This window comes from Saccostrea echinata, unplaced genomic scaffold (assembly GCF_033153115.1).
Source record: "Saccostrea echinata isolate AGI-Se365-2 ecotype Australia unplaced genomic scaffold, CSIRO_AGI_Sech_v1 ptg000023l, whole genome shotgun sequence".
In the NCBI taxonomy this organism is placed as follows: Eukaryota; Metazoa; Mollusca; class Bivalvia; order Ostreida; family Ostreidae; genus Saccostrea; species Saccostrea echinata.
This window is the reverse complement of record NW_026889772.1, coordinates 893,674-913,863: the sequence shown is the minus strand read 5'-3', so window position 1 is coordinate 913,863 and position 20,190 is coordinate 893,674. Positions and strand designations below refer to the sequence as shown.

General features: G+C 32.0%; 1 protein-coding gene across 1 annotated transcript; it reads right to left on the bottom strand.

Moving 5' to 3' along the window:
- Positions 1-11,288: 11,288 nt before the first annotated feature.
- On the bottom strand, positions 11,289-17,614 carry LOC133191572 (uncharacterized). The gene is made up of 4 exons (XM_061327320.1): positions 17,581-17,614; positions 17,021-17,266; positions 11,596-11,769; positions 11,289-11,494 (listed from the first exon to the last, which is right to left on the bottom strand). Exons 1-4 carry the CDS (start codon positions 17,612-17,614, stop codon positions 11,289-11,291), a joined length of 660 nt encoding a protein of 219 aa, XP_061183304.1.
- Between the last annotated feature and the right edge of the window lie 2,576 nt (positions 17,615-20,190).

Here is a 20,190-nt window from a genome sequence, read left to right as displayed (position 1 = left end):
CAATACCATTAAAGCTTTAAGCATTTCCTCTATCGCCAATATTCTTTGAACTTTATAAACTTTGAATTATCTACCATCATAATTTTCATGTTGCTATGAACAGACGTAAGTAAAATATACAATGATTATCCAAATATGAATTATTGCATATAAAGTGGTTAGTCAGTATCTACTATTACATTTAACTCCCCGCTAATCTGTTTCCTGGTTACCCTATTCTTTTAATATTATTTTTTGGAGAGAGAACGAGAAAAGATAGATAACTTTGAAAATAAGAACTTTGTAGCTCAGTACCAAAAGGTTATATCCGTTGTCCCCGCATTAACAAAGAATGCATTTTATTGTTTAATTATTAGAACTTGGTAACCATTCAAAATCAATACATTTCTATATATTTTTTTGGTTCATTGGCTGAGAGTAATAATTTTATTTAATAAATAAAAATTATAAATGTAGATTAGTCCAACTCATAATATCTGGAAATGGCTTAAAATAGTAGACACTAACAACGATGTTTTTTTTTAATATCACGAGCTTCATTTTAGGGTAATATTCTACATCTTTCATTAGAAAATTCACTTTCGCAAAAAAATCGATTTAGGAGAGGTTCCTTCCTTTTCTCTTGCTTTTGCAATACAAACTTTACACCTCGAACCATTTTCATTCGTCCATTAACAAGCAACCAATCTGTATGATAAACGGGGATAAATTCAGCTTTCTTTTATTAATGTAGTAATATTCACTATCATCTACATATTGTGATTTTGTCAGTACGCAAGATTATTTTCTGATTACGATCAATTTTTAAAACTGAGTAAGGTCACTTTGAAATACTTCGATAAAACAGGACTTTTTACAATTCTAATTGGATTTTCGAGATTGTTCACTGCGCATGTCAATGTCTTTTCCTTTCATTCAATTTATGAGTAGAACTTTCATTATCTTCTCAATAAACTGACTTTCGTAAAAACCGAAGTAACGATTAATTTTTAAATTGTAATTTCGGTATTCTTCGGGACGAATCTTCTACTTTGAAGTTCAAATAAGCGAAAAGCTGTCATGAGCTTTTGTGATCACCTGATCGTTCGACTTCCGTTCTTTATCCTTGCATCCGTAAAATTTTCTCCTGAAAAAAACCCACTGAGATGAATTCAACTAAAGTTGGCACAAAGTATCCTTCGGTATGAGGAAATCAAATAAATGACATCAATCTTCAAACGAGAGATAATCAAGAATACAAACATAGTTCAGGTTCTTCCTAACTCCTCTCAAGTTTGCAATCAAAGTCATTGTATCGACCATAGAATTTCCGAAGCATTGACATTAAATGAGATTATCCTCTTCTTGCATCAATAACTTATTTGTCATTATCCTGTCCCGTTTAAGAAAATGATAGAATGTAGAATATACTCTTTTGAATCGAATCAATTGGGAGACATACACCCCATTTTCAAGTGATAATCTTACATTGCTACATAAATAAGGGATGTTAACGATAGAAAAGTTGAAGTAATCACGTTTATCATAAAGTTTTGTTGTTAGCTTGTCATCTTGACTTTTGTAGTAAAACATCCAAATATGAAACAGTTGTATAAGACTCTGTTTTGTCTCTTTTTTGTCGAGATCAATGGAATATATCGGATCAACATAAGTTACATAGATATGAAAATTGTTACTTGATAAAACGTCAGCCGTCGATATATCTTAATGTCACAACATGATACTTCTTCTTTTATGTAGAAGGTTTTGAATAAGAAAATGAATATTTATAAAAAATACAAAACAGGACTACTTATAACGGGACACAGGTAGTATCATTTCATGTAAGTTCTAAGGTCATCATTTCGTAAGTTCTATGGTCGATACAAAGACCTTGTCAGCAAATACAATTTATCATTGGGTCAAATGCTGACTGACGTTTCTCATACTAATTGTTAGGCCATTGTTTACACACTGAAATGTCGACGGATTTTTCCGTCATTTCCCGATCATGACAAGGAGCACACGGCGGGTGTGACCGGTGGGCAGGGGATGCTCACTCCTCCATGGCACCTGATCCCACCTCTGATGTTTTGGAGGTCCGTGTTTGCTCTGCTCCTATTTTGTATTGTTTAATGGACATTTTAGCTTGAATACTGTTCGTTATCTCCATATATTTCACCCAGGGGATTTCTAACAAATTGTCGGAAGACCTTGTCTCCAAATTACATAGATACATAGATAACATAGGTATTGTCATTGAGAAACGTAAGCGTCTTCTTGATATCAGCCTCGGAGAACATGTGTGTAAAATCAAAATGTTTTTAACCAAAAGAAGTTTGCAGATGACTAATGACAAAGTATATGAATTTACGTGTTTCATTTTAATTAAAGTAGCAGTCGTCTATGATGTCATAAAGCCCTAGTCTTTAGTTTATCGTATTGTTAAACGGGTATTGTTGTATGAAGTGTTGAATAATGAATAAAAAAAATGGGTTTACTTATACGAATTTAGCAAATTCCTTCGCCTTCCTTTCTAGAGTCAGGGATACCAATTTGTCAAATCGAACGAGAAATTTAATAGTCTTTGGATATATAGAATATTAAAGGTCATGAGAGAAAATTGGTTTTAATATTTTCAAAGTATAAAAAAGTTTTCACAAATATCATGTAAAATTATCTTTATTTACTTTCTCCCAGTAGAATCAATATTGCAGTAACTTAGCTTCCGGTTATTAGAAGACCTATATGTATCCATATCAAGCATACTTTATTCAAAAATTTCTACATGCAAAGAAGTCTCTTACTGTGGCCTTCAATTTAACATTTATATATATCGCTGACGTTGTATCAATTAACATTTTATTCATTTTCATTCCTATGTTGACTCGATATATACCTTTGAACTCGTGTTTACTAGAAAAAGACCTTAACGTTAATCAGACAACACAACTTTATGATAAATCTGATGACTTGACTTTTCTATCGTCAACTTCCCTTATTTATGTAGCAATATACCATTGTCACCTGCATATATAAGGAGTTTATGTCTCCCAGTTAATTCGATACGCATGAGCATGATGTACGTACAAATAATTTCTAGAAAGAGGCTAGCTATTGACAACAAGCAAATGAAACAAGAATATCAACAGTCTCATTTAAAGTCAACTTCTGCTCTAGAGTCGCGAAGTAAGGAGCTGATCCTTACGTCGCGGGTTCGAATCCCACTGTGGGACGTGGAGACCTGTCCTTCAGATGAGACCGTATAAACCGAGGTCCCGTGTCGCAGTAGGTGCTGGCACGAAAAAGATCCCTCACTGCTCAATGGCCGTAAGTGCCGAGTATAGGACAAAATTTGCAGCTCTCCACCGGCAAGTGGTGGCGTCTCCATATGAGTGAAAAATTCTTGAGAGGGACGTTAAACAACATACAAACAAACAAAATTAAAGTCAACATTGCGCAAATTTTATGGTGGATACAATGGCCTTTTCAGCAAATACAATCTTTCATTAAGTAGAATGTTGACTGGTGATTTTATATAAATGTATGTGGTAGACTCTGTAGTGTCTTTCATTTCGAGTTCACTGGGATATATCAAGTTGACGTACATGTTTGAATGGAACTATTGTTAATTGATAAAAGGTCGTTCACATAAATGAATGTCGAGTTGAAATCCACAGCAAGTGTTTTCTTCTTCTCATGTAATTTTTTTTTAAACTATCTACAGTCAACTTTCTTTTTTAAATTAAACGTGTTGATGGTCAATACAGCGACCTTGTTTGCGAATACACCCTATCGTTATGTCGAATGTTGACTGGCATCTTTTATACCAGTTATTAGGCTATTATTTTCACAGTGAAGTGTCTACGGGTTTTCCCTTGGACAAGGAACCTACAACAAGTGTGACCGGTTTACAGGGGATGCTAACTCCTTCATAGCACCTGATCCCACCTCTGATTGTTTAGAGGTCCGTGGTTGCTCTGCTCAAAATTGTGTTGTTTCAATCAATGGACTCAATTGTACAATATATGCAAGAAACGCAGAAATTTACAATTTGATTTCCACAGTGTGCATCTCAGAATGTCAGAATGTACGAACGTTTTCTGTTTTAATGAGTTCTACAAAATATGACAAATATTACGGATTCATACATAAAATAATAAATAATAATCGTGAGATTTTCAAATTCCTGTATTATTCTTAAAAGTTGAAAGTAAAGCGTTTAACCTGTGCTTTCTTAATTTTGTTAGATTTGATAAATTATGTTGAAATAATTGCCTTAAAAGTGTCAATACGATTTTTTCCATATGTAACTCAAAGTTTTGGAACAAAAACTCCAGTCGTGTAATTTTTGTTTTACTTTACGCTATATAGATTTAATAAAATACGTCAAAACGGCTTTTTGAAGCAACTACATGTGTTAATCATCTAAAGCTATTCCAACGATCTCTATTGTATTTAATCTTATTTTAGCCTTATAAAATGAAATAAGATTTTTTTTCCGATAATCCAGTAAATATGCATTAACCGACGAAAACCACATATAGCTGTTGAATCGTAAACACGTAAACTATTAGACTATTAGACAAGTAGACCATTATGCTTTACAGCTCATTCCATTGATTAAAAAATAAGTTTGACGAAAACATCGTCTCGTGTTCAAAAATCTCTTAAAACATTCAAACTTGTTGAATTTCTGATGTTTTCACACCAAGTATTCCACATATTGCTACCTGAAACACTGAAAGATCTCTTATAATACTCGTCTTTGTCTTGGGTTCATACAATAATTCTGAGTTGGAATTTCTTGTTTGCCTCTGGCTAATTTCTGATACATATTTAAAAACATTTAAGTAATCTGGCATTAATCCATGTAATACTTTATACAATCATAATGTCTTCATATTACCTCTTTAATCATCAACAGATATAAAAGAAAATTTCTAAATCTCCCGGATATTGTAAAGAATTGATCTTATAACTTTTCGTTTGAAAATACTAGAAGTAAACTTTGGTTTTAAAATCGGGATTAAAGAAATTGCATTCAGTTCAGATGCACCTCCAACTATTATTAAGAAAACTCGAGGCGAGGCTTGTTACAATCTTTGTTACAGGGCATGCCTACCGTGAAATGAATACATTTTTTTTCAAGATGAAAGATAAATTTACATTTGATGTAGAAAATTTTATTACCCTTTGCATATTTAATAAATAAAGATATCAAATTAGAAATCCATATTACAAGGCCTATTCAACACTTAATTATAACCATTGACTGAGTCTTGAAGTCATCAACTAATAATGGCTAATTAAATATTCATTCTTCAAGGTTGTATATAACATCAAATACTCTAATGTATAAATAAATCAGATCAGATTGTATTCACATTGCTTTGCAAAATGTAATATTTTTTACGGAATGAGAATTGTTTTGGTCAGGGCACTGGAAACATAAATTCTAAGAAAGAAAAGCAATCTGAGCGATACAGAGTAGATACAAACGCAGATACAAATTTTGTAGCATGTTTGCAATATTAACTGATTAAAACATTTCTCAAATCTTGCTTGTTTCCTATGTTCCTGACCATTGGTAACAAAATGAAAGTAGAAAATGTATTTCTTACAAAAATCCATGCTAATTAAAAGCTTAACTGAACTTTAAAGAAAACAAAAGTCAATCACAATTTGATATCTAGAATTAATAATCGAAATTCATTGAATAAAGATAGATGAAAATGTAAATATCAAACCATAGGTATTGTATTCATTTGATATATAGTTACAGCCATAGTAAGAAAAATATCAAACCATGTTTCAGTATGCAAATTTAATCAATGGTTACATCAGGCGAGAAAATTATCAAAGCTTCTTGCAGTGGGCAAGTTTTTTCTAAGGTTACACCAAAAGAGAAACAAATTTTAAAGCATCTTGTAATTTGTATTTTAGCGTGTGGTTACAGAGTTGTGAAACAAATGTTAAAACATCTTGTTGTGTGAACGCTTAATGTATTATTGCAGAGGTGGTAAAACAAAAATTAATGGGTTTTTTTTTTTACATTTATTGAAGTATTAATGAAACAAATATGAAAGCATCTTTTAAAGTGTCTACAGTTCTGTCACTAGATGTAGGATACGTGTTAATTACATGTTAAGATAATAGCTGACAGGGGTTGTTATGTCAAAATAAATTCAAAAAAAAAATTCAAGCAAGGCTTGTTAAAATTGTTGACAGAACAAAATCCAAAACTACTTTTCTTTAACCTGACTTAATTAACAGTGCCAGTACAGTAATCCAAGCTGAATGAGACCTGTAGCTGTCCAATAAGTTAACAATGGAAGTGTTCGACTTTGGTGATATGTTTTAAGTAAGCTATAAGCCGACCAGATATTAGACTGTCCTCGGCGCTAACGCGACACGGTCCGTCGAATATCTGATATAATAGAGAGTTTTCGGCTTAAAACGAATTATTTGATATGCAAGTGCATTTTCTTAATACGATCATTTTTTAAACCGAGGCAAGCTACTGACAAATAAGTTTTCTTACTGGAATTTCCAAAGCTTCATTTAAAGTCGTCATTTTGTAAGTTCTGTGATCGTTAAAATAACTTTCTTGTGAATACAACCTATCATTGGGTCGTAATTTAAATTCATATTTCATACCAATTGTTAGGGTTTTACTTTTTTCCCCTTTTAATTTGACTACAGATTATTTCGTCTACCTTATCACTACATCATGTTTACGGTGAGGGTGACCGATCGACAGGGGATGTTTTCTTTTCCTTGGCTACTGATTACACTTCTGAAATTTCCAAGGTTTCTGTTTTATGCCCTGATCACGGATTTTTTTTTTTTTTTTTTTTTTAAGATCAATCATTGTTTGTTATTCATGAGTACTGTACAACCATATATTTGAGAAGTGATGTTAATCAGATGTAGACGTTTAAACTCGAAGGAACTTTTAGAAAATTTGAAATCAAGAAAATTTTATCAAATCAGTAACATTAAAGCGTACTATTATTCACCACACACTATATACAACCATTTCCCATGATAAACGTCCATCCACGCTTTTTGACATCATAGACACTTGTTTTTTCTATAAAAATGGAACTCGTAAATTAACTTAACTTTTTATTGTTCGTTTGAAAAAAAAATGTTTTGTTAAAAATATATTCTGATTTTAAATAAAAGTACTCCAAAGTTGATAAAAAAAAATACTTGAGTTTCTGATTGACATTAACTATGCCATTAACCATTAACTATGAAGTTTTGGGGATAATCCTTCCAATAATCTCCTGGCATTCCAATGGGTACTATTTTCGCTCTGTTATAAGCAGATTTATTGTTGTATTTATATGAAGCCGAATTTATTCAAAAACTTCTAAAAGAAAAGAAGAAGCCTCTTGCTATGGTCGTCAATTCAACATTTAGATATATCGACGTCTTTTTATCAATTAGCACTATTTATTTTCAATCCAACGTTGATTCGATATATCTCTTTGAACTCGAAATAAAAGACAACACAGAGTTTGGCACATCTGTTTTAAAGTTAAATATTTTACTGGGAAGACTTTAAAGAATTTTTATCATGTCTCAAAATTTTTTAATATGACAAACTTTACATGCTATCAGAATTCAGATTTGAAAAATTATTTGCTAGAAAATAGATATTTTTAATGTTTCAGCGATTCAAAGTTTGAATTTCTTAATATGCGTATTTTGATCGCCGACGTTACGCGCTATTGCTCTGACATCACAGGTGTCAATCCTAGTCAAGCGAAGTTACTAATTGTGTTTACAAGGTGTGTTCCCCGAACGTCTACTGGACTAAATCAACATCTAATTTTCACACTCAATTAAGGGGCCCTGTAAGGGGTACAGGTAGGATCTACAATCATTTATGAACTAGCTTTACCTGTTTTTATTGAAGGAGGAATTCTAAAGCAACAATAATGTTTGACATCTCTCCTGAAACATGGTTTCAACATGGAAATATTGATAAAAGATATTTATTGTTTTAACATGATTTTTTTTTCAGGGGAAATGTAAAATCTTAAAGATTTTATGCATTAGTTAAAAAATGCTAAAAATAATGTGTTTTATTTTCATAAACAATTTTTTAGCAAAAATTTAAAAAAAAAAAAACTTATCTGATTTTTCTTGACATTTTCTATTAAATATTTATATTATCCATTTATTTAGGGAAAACTTTAAACTCTAAAGGATCTTATTTGCAATCTTTTCATTTCCTCCTAAAAAGCATCCAAAATTCATAAAAATTAATTTAAAGTAATATCGATCTTTCCATACTTAAGCCATATTTCAGAGGAGATGTCTTAAAGATCGGTTAAATAAAATTTCCGTGAACATGTAAGTAGCATTCTTTCTTAAACAGGAAAAATCTATCGATCATATGTCATTTTAAATAAATTTTGTTTTACATACATTTGATTTAATTTAGTTTTAATCATCATTTCAAAGAATTAATTTTAAATATTATAACAATAAATAATTTCAAAATCTTTGTAAGTTTGTATCATAAAACTCAATCACAATATACATGTAATTTATTTTGGTCAAAAATCTATCAAGAAGAGTAAGATACGATTATATTTGAAAAAAAAAATCATTTTGAATTTTACCCCCCCCCCCAACTTTAGATATTGCTTCCAAACAAAGAGGTAGCAATGGTTTAAACAGTGGGAGAAGGGGCAACCCCCCAGAGAAATCTAACAAGTAAAATTTAAATAATTTTTTTTAAAAAACCTTGAAAATCCTATTTTATGTGTTCGTGTGTGGGGAGGGGTGGACTTTCTCTGTTTGAAGATTTTTTTTTTTTTCAAGTGCTGGAATATTCGCCAGTGCTCGACCTTACAGCAACCACGTATTTTTTTTTATTTACTGAAAATTTCGGCTAAATTGATAGGTACGCGAACTCCTGTGCAGCAACAGAGTGTAAGAGGGGGCAACATCTAAATGAAAATTTACACATTAGATCTAGAGGAATAGACTATACTACAGGAAAAGTCTTTGCTAAGAAAAATGCCCCCTCCCCCCTTTTCGTTCTATGGACCTGTAAATGCGATGTGAAAAAAGTTCTCCATGTTTAATATAGATTAGACAAAGCTTAAAATGTTAAAATTTGGTGTAAGTGATGCTTCAATTAAGTGCTAAATGTTAGGTTAAAAAAGTTATGCTTGAAAATAATTTATAATAAATATAACATGTACATGTACATGAAAAAATATTTAATTGTTTAGTGCCTTCAATTATAACAAGTATTTAATCAATAAATCTATGCTTTAGTACACAGTTTTATCAGTAAATATTAAATTATTTGATTTTGACTACTTTGTTCAATCAAGGTAACACAGGTAAACTCTACCTGGACCCCTCAGAGGGCCTCTTAATTGAGTGTGATAATTAAATAGTTGTTTTAGCCAGTAGACGTTCGGGGAATAAACCGTTTACAAAACGGCTCATTTGTTGCATCTATTAAACCTGTTAGAAAATAAATAAGTAATAATTGGATAATTGATAGCTAGTACGGTATAATTTGAGGCGTTTAGATGCACAAATGTGCACAAGAAAGGTTTCGATATCAATGTTTGTATTGTCAAATTTCCATTTGTTTGTATTGTCTCAATGGACTCTTGTGCTTGATTACTGATCGCTACCTTCACATCTAACTTCATCTACTTCATTCAAAAAGTAAGAAAACATGAACAAACTCTTTCAGAATTTTTTATAATATACATATATTTTCTAAAATTCATAGAATAAATGTTCTCAAGTCACTACAGAACATTCAAAAGGTTAGTTTGAGAAACAATTTCAAAAAGGTTTTTCCAAGATACATACAAATCGTTTGGTTAGTCCGGAAATAAAACTGAAATACAAATTCATTCAAATTCCACTCTTTGAATTTTTTTACTTTAAATTCTCAACTTCAGTGTTTTATATATTTAAATCATATGCATACTTACTTAGAAGACACCAATAAAATATTTTTATATATATTAACATGACTTCAGACCTTAAGAAACTTATGGATTTGAAATACAATCAATTTCTCTCAGCACGAATCCAGAAGCCCCAAGAAATATGTGGTGGCTTATTTTTCGGTGTAAACCATGAAAAAAAGAGTTTTGTATCCGCATTGTGATTGTAATATTTGTGCTTTAACATTGCAGCTAATCATGTGCTTTATTCTGTTTAAATATTTCCCTTTTTCATTTGTACTTGGCAATAAAACTAAAAAAAAAAGTCAAAAGTCAAAAGCAATGAAGAGTTTTGGATCGCCAAAGTTGAGATAATATGATAAATACGCTTATAAACATTTCTGGAGGATTACTTTTGTACGTTTTATTTATCGACAATAAGAGTTCAGGCACTCAAGTTCCTATTGTAGATAACTGCATTGTTACAGAACAGTTCTTAAAGAACATGTTTGTTTAAAACTGTGGAGAGCTATATAACAGACCGAAAGTCCAGCCATATCATATGAATAAAAATCTCATATGAAGGTGTGTGATAACGTAACCTGTCGAGCATTAACCGACCACAAGATGAAATATGGAGTTGGTTATTTATACAGTACCATTTTTACAGTCTTCAAATAGCTTTTTGCATACAATACTCATAAAAAGACAAATCATTGATTTTCTCATTAAGAAAAAAGACGACTGGATGTAAGAAACTATGTAAATCCCATGTTTAGGTTTAACGTCGCACTGTACTTTTTCATTAAAGAAAAAAGGGAAAAAATACAATGTAGAAGGCAAATACATATAAAAATGTTCAGTTCACATGGTTTTTGTTAAATTTGTTCAGTAATATATATATATATATATATATATATATATATATATATATATATATATATATATATATATATATATATAGAAAGCACTACAAAAACCAACAACACTGTATATCCTAAGTGTCGGATCTACTAAATAGATACAAGGTCAAGGATGGTAATTTATATAAAGCACTAAAAATGACCAACGACACGAACAATAGAAATTGTCAAATTTTCGGGACGCCCTGTCCCTTCCTCAGGACAAAGAAAAAAAGTTGAGAAGTCATAAAAACAAAGGAAATAGAAAAACAAAAACGGCTAGCACTACTACTAAACTACCAAACATATATATATATATATATATATATATATATATATATATATATATATATATATATATATATATATATATATATATATATATATATATATATATCAAATGCTGCACAAAAATGTGACCTTCAGAGTTTAAATTTGATTAATTGTTCAAACATTTACATATCATTTAATAACAAAAAAATTGTCTGGAGTGTGTACAATTGATATCGTCCAGTCCTCCTGTGCTACACCACGAGGCCATGCTGAGATCGACACCAACACAATCAGTGTAAGAATCAGGCTGAGAGGGACACCATCCTTCTGTAACACGGGTACCATCAAGCCATTCGTAGGAGTTACTTCCTGTTCGCCGAGCATAAGCATGAATCCACTCTTTTATTAAAAAGGTAAAAATGAATTATTAAAAATATAAACTTCAAAAACATGAAAATATGCTTAACTTGTTTGCACACAATATACTTTTTCAAACATACTTAAATCAAGAAGGTGCATCAAATTTCGAATTTGAGTTGTACTTTTTGCCCCCATCATTGTTCTGCCTTCTGATTCACATTTAAGCTTGGCATCTTCATAAGGAAGAACATCAGTATTGATCCAGATACACGATCTGTACTCAGAGAACCATTCATCGCGTCCGGCCACACAGTCTGTAAACAGTAACAAAACCAGAGCTACTTACACAAAGGCAAAGATTTATTTGGAGTAAAACTGACTTAGACAATTAAACAAAATGGTTGAGTCTGAATACATGAGAGTACCCAGACACTGCAAACTACTACCATCTTGGCAAATTATACAAATATAATGGAAGATTTACACAACACTGTTTAATTTCTGCACTGTAAATTTCCAAAGTATCAAAAGTAGATTTCATTATTTGATACATTTCTATTATCATTTCCAAAAGATCATCACTTCTCAACAAATAAATCTAAATTTTAGTGTAGGTTTTAACTGCCTGTTCTGGGGTGCATATTCCATAACGAAAACAATTGAAGTATCCTTCGTATATCGATGGGTAAACAAGAAATTATAATTAGTGAGTCTGCTATTGGAAGCAACAGACTATCAGCGCAGGTTTTAACTGACTGTCCTAGGGTGCAAATACAATAGTGAAGCAATTAAAACATCCTTCATCTATTAATGGGTATGTTAGACATTATAGCTAGAGAGTCTGATATTGCAAGTAATAGCGTATATCAACCCGAACACATCCCAATGCTGAAGTTGAAACCAACGTAATCAAATACGCAAAAATTAGCAGTCTATGGGTATTTCAAAGATCATTTTCCTGAACCATGTCAATATCCAGTAGTCACATGACATCAACTTTTTTTTAAAATCAAGGCGTCTCGAAAGGGATATTGGTTCTTTTATTACAAGAGTTGTAGATATTTCCAATGATCCACTCCAATTTACAGATTTAAATAAGATGGGTATTATGACCAATCATATTAAAAAAACAGGAAAGCCAAACCCTTCAGTAGAGAGTCTCATAGGCAGAATACACGTGTAAAATTTATACAGAAATGCAATATATTTTCAATATATTAGTTTCTATATATGTCTGTTCCTTTAGCTTTTTCTGATGAATTTGTTACAGAGATCTCTGGAGTGAAACATAATGATATCGCTTATGTGATGTTGTCTTTTTTTCATTGTCAGTAAAGACTATTTGTGCCTGTAATTGATTTCTTTTCAAGGAAAAAATGTAGAACACCACAATTTGGCCTATGAAATTATTTAACCATGCTTAATTTGAATGTAAAATTTGTTTTACGCCATTTTTAAAAAGATATGAACTTCCTTTTAAAATAACACTGAAATCTCAAACTCACTGATTACTATTTTTTAAATATTACACAGATTCATCCCAATAAATTATTATCTTTTTAGACTAAACTTGATTGATTCTCCATCATGTACATTTTGGAGAAGTAACAAAGAAACAATCGATCACTTATTTGTTGAATGTTTTCAAGCAAAAGAACTCCTTGGTACCATTGAAGAATGGATCCTAGAAAAGTTTGATATTCATTGTATATCTGATTTACCAGCAATACTATTCAGTAAATATAAAAACATAAATGTTTATAAATTGTAAAATCTATTAAAACTTAATCTAAAACAATTTTTTTTAAAGTAAATATGAAACTATTCCAAAATTTATTGCTGATGCTGTAATAAGGTGATCACAGATAGAAGATTTATAGAGAAGGTTTTGTTATAAAAAGCTGTAGAGATGATGAATATCAAAGGCAATACATCTGTGATGCACTATAACTAACAGATATAATGAACTTCTAAAGGGACAGTAGAATTGACTCTGAATGTTAAAAATTCAGATCATTTTCCTAACTTTTTTTTTATTTATAAACTGTGTGTTGTTTTTACCATTCGATATTTTTTTTTTACTCATGTAAAGACATCACGATATACTGGCGAGGGACTTCAAAATTAAGGTTTATACTCGGTACTTAGTACCACTGAGCAGTAAGGACTCTCTTATAGAACATTAAAAACAGGTCACAGTAGCCTAGTGACAGGGCATTCGCGTCGGGATCGGGAGCCCCGATTCTCGTTCTAGGCACCATGTCAAACATAAGGACCGTTCACGGTAGCTCAGTCGGTAGAGCGCTCGCTTCGTGATCGGGAGGTCGTGGGTTCGAATCTCGGCCGCGACTGACCTAAGTCGATAAAAAATGGGTAGCAACTGTTCCTTCGCCATGCGCTCGGCACTTTGAAGTGAAAGTTGCGGGTCCTTCGGATGAGACCTTAAAAGCCGAGGCCCCGTGTCACGGAAGGCGTTGGCACGATAAAGATCCCTCCCTGCTCAATTGCCCTGAGTGCCGAGTAAAGGTCAAAATTTGAAGCCCTTCACCGGTATATGGTGACGTCTCTATATGAGTGAAACATTCTCGAATGGGACGTAAAACAACATACAATCAATCAACCAATCAAACATAAGCAGTGATTATTCCTTTACGAACCTCCCGATACTAGATGTGAGAGTCGAGAGTCTTTCGAGTGGCATCTAAAAACTGAGGTGTCGGCACGATAAAGAACAATTATTTTTTCCTCTTGCTGACTCAACCTTCTACACTCTGTCTTTTTATGAACAAAGGATCAGTGCACTTAAGCTATGAGAGTTGGATCCCGGTGCTTTGCCAATAATAAATATCCGAAATTTAAACTTTCTGAATCAGAATTATTAAACAATATCTTAAGAGCATGGTTTGATATATTATATCACATAAAAATATTAAATAATGCCGAGGGGGGTCTAGCAGTTTTGTCACATTTCTATTGCTATTCATATGCATACCAGTTTTAACGACATTGTTTACATCGCGCCGCAACTTGTCCATTCTTCTCATTTGCACAGAATGTGTCAACCTATTTTGACCTGTTTGATATTATAATCACTTTACTCACGTGACATTCCACTGTTCGATATGCTTTCATTGTGTCTATCAATGGACTTCAGGGCTGTACACACGGATATGTATTTAAGTACAAAATCTGACTATGTATAGACTTTTAATACAGTGAATCCTCAGATTTTTCGAATCTTATAAAACTGTATTAAGAAAAGGGCAATGCTCTGTTTCTTAATACAAGTCTTAACTTACCTTTCATTTTTAAACCAATCAAAAGTACTCAAATTGTGGTCATCCTATTTTTATCCTAACAAAAAAAAAGCACGTGGTAAATAATGGTCGACTTTAGCAGTAAAAATATCGAAAAACTCGTTGTTTTATGGGAAGAAGATCAAAAGGAGTAACTACATGTAATTGTAAAAGTTGCTCAAATGCAGCGTTATCTATCCTAAAGAAGTTTTTATAAATACGGGGGTCTTCTCTTGACACCTCATCTAGCGATGCACTGTGTGCACCAAGTACATATACAAGTGTTCCGCCGCTGTTTCCATAACGATGTTGTTTTTTTCCAGTTTTAATGCAATGCATAATACGATAACAGATACAGATAACAGAACCTCGTTTTCCATTATTGAGAGAGAGAGAGAGAGAGAGAGAGAGAGAGAGAGAGAGAAATATTGCGAGGGAAGCACGTAGAAATCCCTAAAGTCTATTATCAAATCTAATAAAACGTATAAACGTGTGTACAGGAAAGTATTATAATACAAATATATAATATACAGTTACAAATCTCACCGTTTGTACCGACTTGAACAACTTCAAAATAATGAAGAATTTTGCGAAAATTTTATTAGGGTCTTAAAGTGTACCTTGTTTTCTTTCGCTAAATTGTGTTTTTCGTTTGGTATTTTGAAGGAAATTCTGGTATTGCCAGTGCAAATCAAGTGCACGATTAGTATGTAGCTGTGTTAGCTCATGTCGCCTCTGTATTATGGTCTGCAGGCATCTACAGACACATCCCTAAACACTAGTATCATACCTGACAATATTTGGATTGCCGAAATGAAAGAGATATTGAAGACATAAGCGAGTGATTATCGATATAGTAACGTTGTAGAATTTTCGTTGACCTTGTTTTTTTAATCTGAAATATACTTGTTCCGTCAATAAAATGTTAATTCAAATTACAGATAGTTTTTATTTCTTGGAGTTTTCATGTTAACCTATAGATAGCGACTCAAATTTTAAGTTAAAATTTTTTATTTCATTTCCGAATATTATTTATCTTATACATGCATATAATAAAATATGTATCAGCGTGAGTACTACATACATGTATAATTTGTTTCACTCCACGTTTGTATTACTCTACGTACTACATGTAAAGTGAATTACGATTAAATGTAGTGTGACATCGAAATCATGTAAATGTGAATCTTTCTTAAAACATACATTCATTCTTTGAGTTGAAAAGCATTCCGCATATAAAACGAAAAATGATAAAGCTGAAGAAAAAAAGGGGGTATTATTTTTTATCATATACTTAGATCTAGTTTGATCTAATTCGGTGCTAGGCATCAAACATATGGATACGAATCATGAAAATGATCAATATGTATGACCATGAATCATTTATCATTTGTGTGAATCATGAAACTACACAATCTTTCTCTCCTCCATTTAAATTCATACTGTAGAATCAATATGGAAATAATGTGCAAATGTTTACATTCCACTTCCATGCGATTTAAATATCTCCGCCCATTTGCGGGTACCTTAAATTCGAAAGTGGTCCAGTTCAAATTTCCGGAATTTCTTATACATGTTCTTTTAAATGACGTTGTGTGGAATTATAGCAATATGTTTAAATAAAGATTCGAAGTATAATTATCAAAAGCATATGTATGCACAATAATCATAGATTAATTTAGCAGTATAGTCTAATTTAAGGCTTAAAATGGGTGGCCGATAAGGCTCCAAATGACACTCTAAAGTGTATTCGCTGTTATAACAAACATGATGCATCGTTTTAAATTAATGAATACTGTTCGTTATCTCCATATTTATTTTTTAATTTTTTTTTTTTCATCATGCCTTCTTTTGATAGTTAAGTAATAAACTTGTCCAATGGATATTTTTTTAATCAATTTCTTTTAGAAAAAGGCTTTGATATAAGCAAGAAACAATTCTTTGAAGTTTCAAAAGATTGGCTTGGCAGTTACTGAGAAATGTGAAATAGAAAAAAAATGTTTCAAGGGCAACGGTCGCCATTTTTAAAATTTAAAATGTGGAAAGAACAACTAAGGTTTGTGATTATTATTTCTTTGAAGTTTCATCAAAAGTGTCCAACCCATTTTTGAAAACATTAATTTTGCGGATAGCAATAGTATGTTGCCAATACTTTTGTGTTCAGGGTGACATAATTTACTCTGAACATTTGATTAATTTTAGAAATGCACAAATGAAACTGATAATGTAAAACATAATTATATTGAAACTTAAAGATATTTATTCTTACTAGGTGGCATCCTCTGATAAAACTGGTTCCCTGCTTCATTCGTCACTGCTTTGTATCCTTCCCCGTTATATAAATCACACTCCTTGGTAACTTGATTATAACGGAATTGTTTACATGTGAATATAATTTGACATTTTAGAGCACAAGAAGAAGGTGTGTGGTCCACCTCAGTATGCATAGGAATCTCCGAAATACCACGATTTTTCAAGCGCGGTACGACTTTCCATGTGTAATTGCCGAAACATTCTACAAAACAAGATACGGTTACTTACTGACACTCTTATGAATGATTTGCATATAATTATAATTTCATACTGAAAAATACTTAAAAAAAGGAAATTAAAAAAACACATACCTTTTATGAAACCGAATAGGATACATTGCCAGCAAAACACTATCGTGCGCATCCTCACATGGAGTTAACTGACTGGCTACCTGACTGAAGATATGCAGGCAAATGCCGTAGAGATGCAAATATCCTCATCGATCTCAGCTTAGATACATTTATTTCCATTCTAGTAGTGTAATTGGTTTAAAACGTAAGTTAAATTACATCTGACTCTTCTGTGGGATACATTCTTCCTCAATTACCATCATTTCTTAAAAGGAAACCGAATCAATTAAACATTGATTTTGATTTACTTTTTAGCTAAAATTGCCAGAGATTTCAATTAGCTTCAGGGGTATTTTGTTTCAAGCTTGATGCCACGTACTCGCTTTAAAAACATATCTTTTTTTGTACGTAGAATGAAAGATAAGGACCTTAAAATTCTATGCTATGCGACTTTACTGTATCTTAATTACAAGAATAATTCACGCAAAAACTGCTTAAAGTGATTTTGAAAAAAAAAATGTTTCAAGCGGATCAAATGGGGGTTTCGTTGCCTAATACTTACCCCGGTGTATTAAAATAGAGCGTTCTTATCTTCAGACATACTGTACTACAACATTTTCTAGATATTCAATTGAGGATTCTCATAAACTTCAATGAACTTTTATAAAATTTAAAATCACATTTTTTTTCAAAGTTAGTAACATTAAAAGGCATGACTTTTTCCTTTTCTACTCTTTGTATAACCATTCCTCTTGATGAATTAAACAATAGCCTTTTTGAAATAATAGGCAACTGCTTCTTCACTAAAAATAGATCTTGGAAAGTTTCATATCATAATTGGTTATCCAAAAGAATCCTTTGTTTAGAAGTATTATTGCACACACATTCAAACAACTTTTCTTATTTATGTAGTAATACTCTGCTATCACCTGCATATGGTGTTTACGTTTCCCAAGTTATTTGATACCAAATAGCATGCTCTGAGTACGATCAGTTTTTAAACCGAGGTAGACTACTGATAGATTTATTGATGTTACATGGATTTCAACAACTTCCTTGAAAATCAGTATTTCATAAATTCTTTGGTCGTTGTTGTAATAACCCTGTTAGCAAGGAAAACCGATAATTAAATCGTATTTTGGTTGACATGTTTCGTAACAATTGCTAGGCTACTATTTTTTATACTTTTGTCTACGGAATACTCCGTCTACCTGATCAATATATAGAGCTCACGGCCCTGGTTACCGATCAACAGGGGATGCTTACTCCTCCTAGGCACCTGATCCTGTCTCTGCTAATTTCGAGGATCCGTGTTTACAGATTTGTATTGATTAGATTTTTTCTTAAAAATCACGTCAATTTTTAAAATATTTTTAATATTCCAAACATTCAGAATGAATCCGAATTATCATACCTATACAGGATTCATAAATTTCATAAAAATCCTTACAAAGATACATAGCGGATTCCAGTAAATGTTCTACCTTGCGTCTTTCTATGCTCACAAAAATATTAATAGCAGTGAAGGAGTAACTTCAGGAGTATTGAACAACAATATATTCGAGAACCGATGTTAATCAGATTTGGGTATTTAAAATCTCCAAGAAACGTTTAAAAAAATTGAAATCATAAAATTTTAAAGAAAAAAATATCTAACTGTACGACTTTTCTACACCTCATAGAAACATTCCCAGAGATAAAGTCCAGGCTTTTTTAACATAGTAGACAGCTGCTTTTTCCAACAAAAAAAAACGAACTCGTAAATTTACTTACCTTGTCATTGGGCATTTCAAAAATTATTTTGTTCCAATGGCACCCCGTTATAAGCAGGCCTGTTGTTGTATTTATATTAAGCGGAATGTATTCAAAAACTTCTACATGAAAAGAAAATAAGTCTGTGACCTTCAATTCAACATTTAGGTATATCGATGAATTTCTGTCAATTAACAATATTCATTTCCATGTGCCTACGTTGATTTGATAAATTCCTTTGAACTCGAAATAAAAGATACCCCACACACAGAGTGTGACAATCTGTTTCATATCTGGGTATTTTACTAGAAAAAGACGTTAATGGTAACCTATAAATAAAATTTTATGATTACCGTGATGACTTCACTTTTCTATCGTCAGCTCCCCTTATTAATATTGCAATATACCATTATCATCTGCATATGGACTTTATATCGGACAATTTCTAAAACGAGGTAGGCTATTGACAAATAAGTGGATGAAACAGGAATATCAACTGTTTCGTTTAAAGTCAATATTGCACAAGTTTTATGGTTGATACAAGGACTGTGTCAGAAAATGCAGTCTATCATTAAATTAAATGTTAAGTGACGTTTTTCATAAAATTGTTAGACTATTTACACACTGAATTACCCACGGATTCATCCTTTTTCCCAATCATGACAAGGAGCACACGGCGGATGTGACTAGTCTACATGACTCTTTCTCGTCCATGGCACCCAATCTCATTTCTGATGGTGTTAGAGGTTTGCTCTGCTCCAAATTTGTATTGTTTCAATGGAATTATGAGCTTGATTACCGTTCGTTATCTTCATATTTTGTTGCTCACTGTACATTATCTTCACCTTTTTCATACAGTTTTTGGGATGCTTGTTTACTTTGTTATTGATCTCTGATACAAGTCTAATAAAATTATATGGATGTGGAGATATTCATGTATTGTATCATTAATCTATGATGTTATCATTGGGTTAACGTTGTTAATTGTATCATTGATCTCTGAAACAATCATTGTGATGTTTGTTAACTGTGTCATGGTATCTTATTTAATCATTGGGACGGATTGTATCATTGATCACTGTAG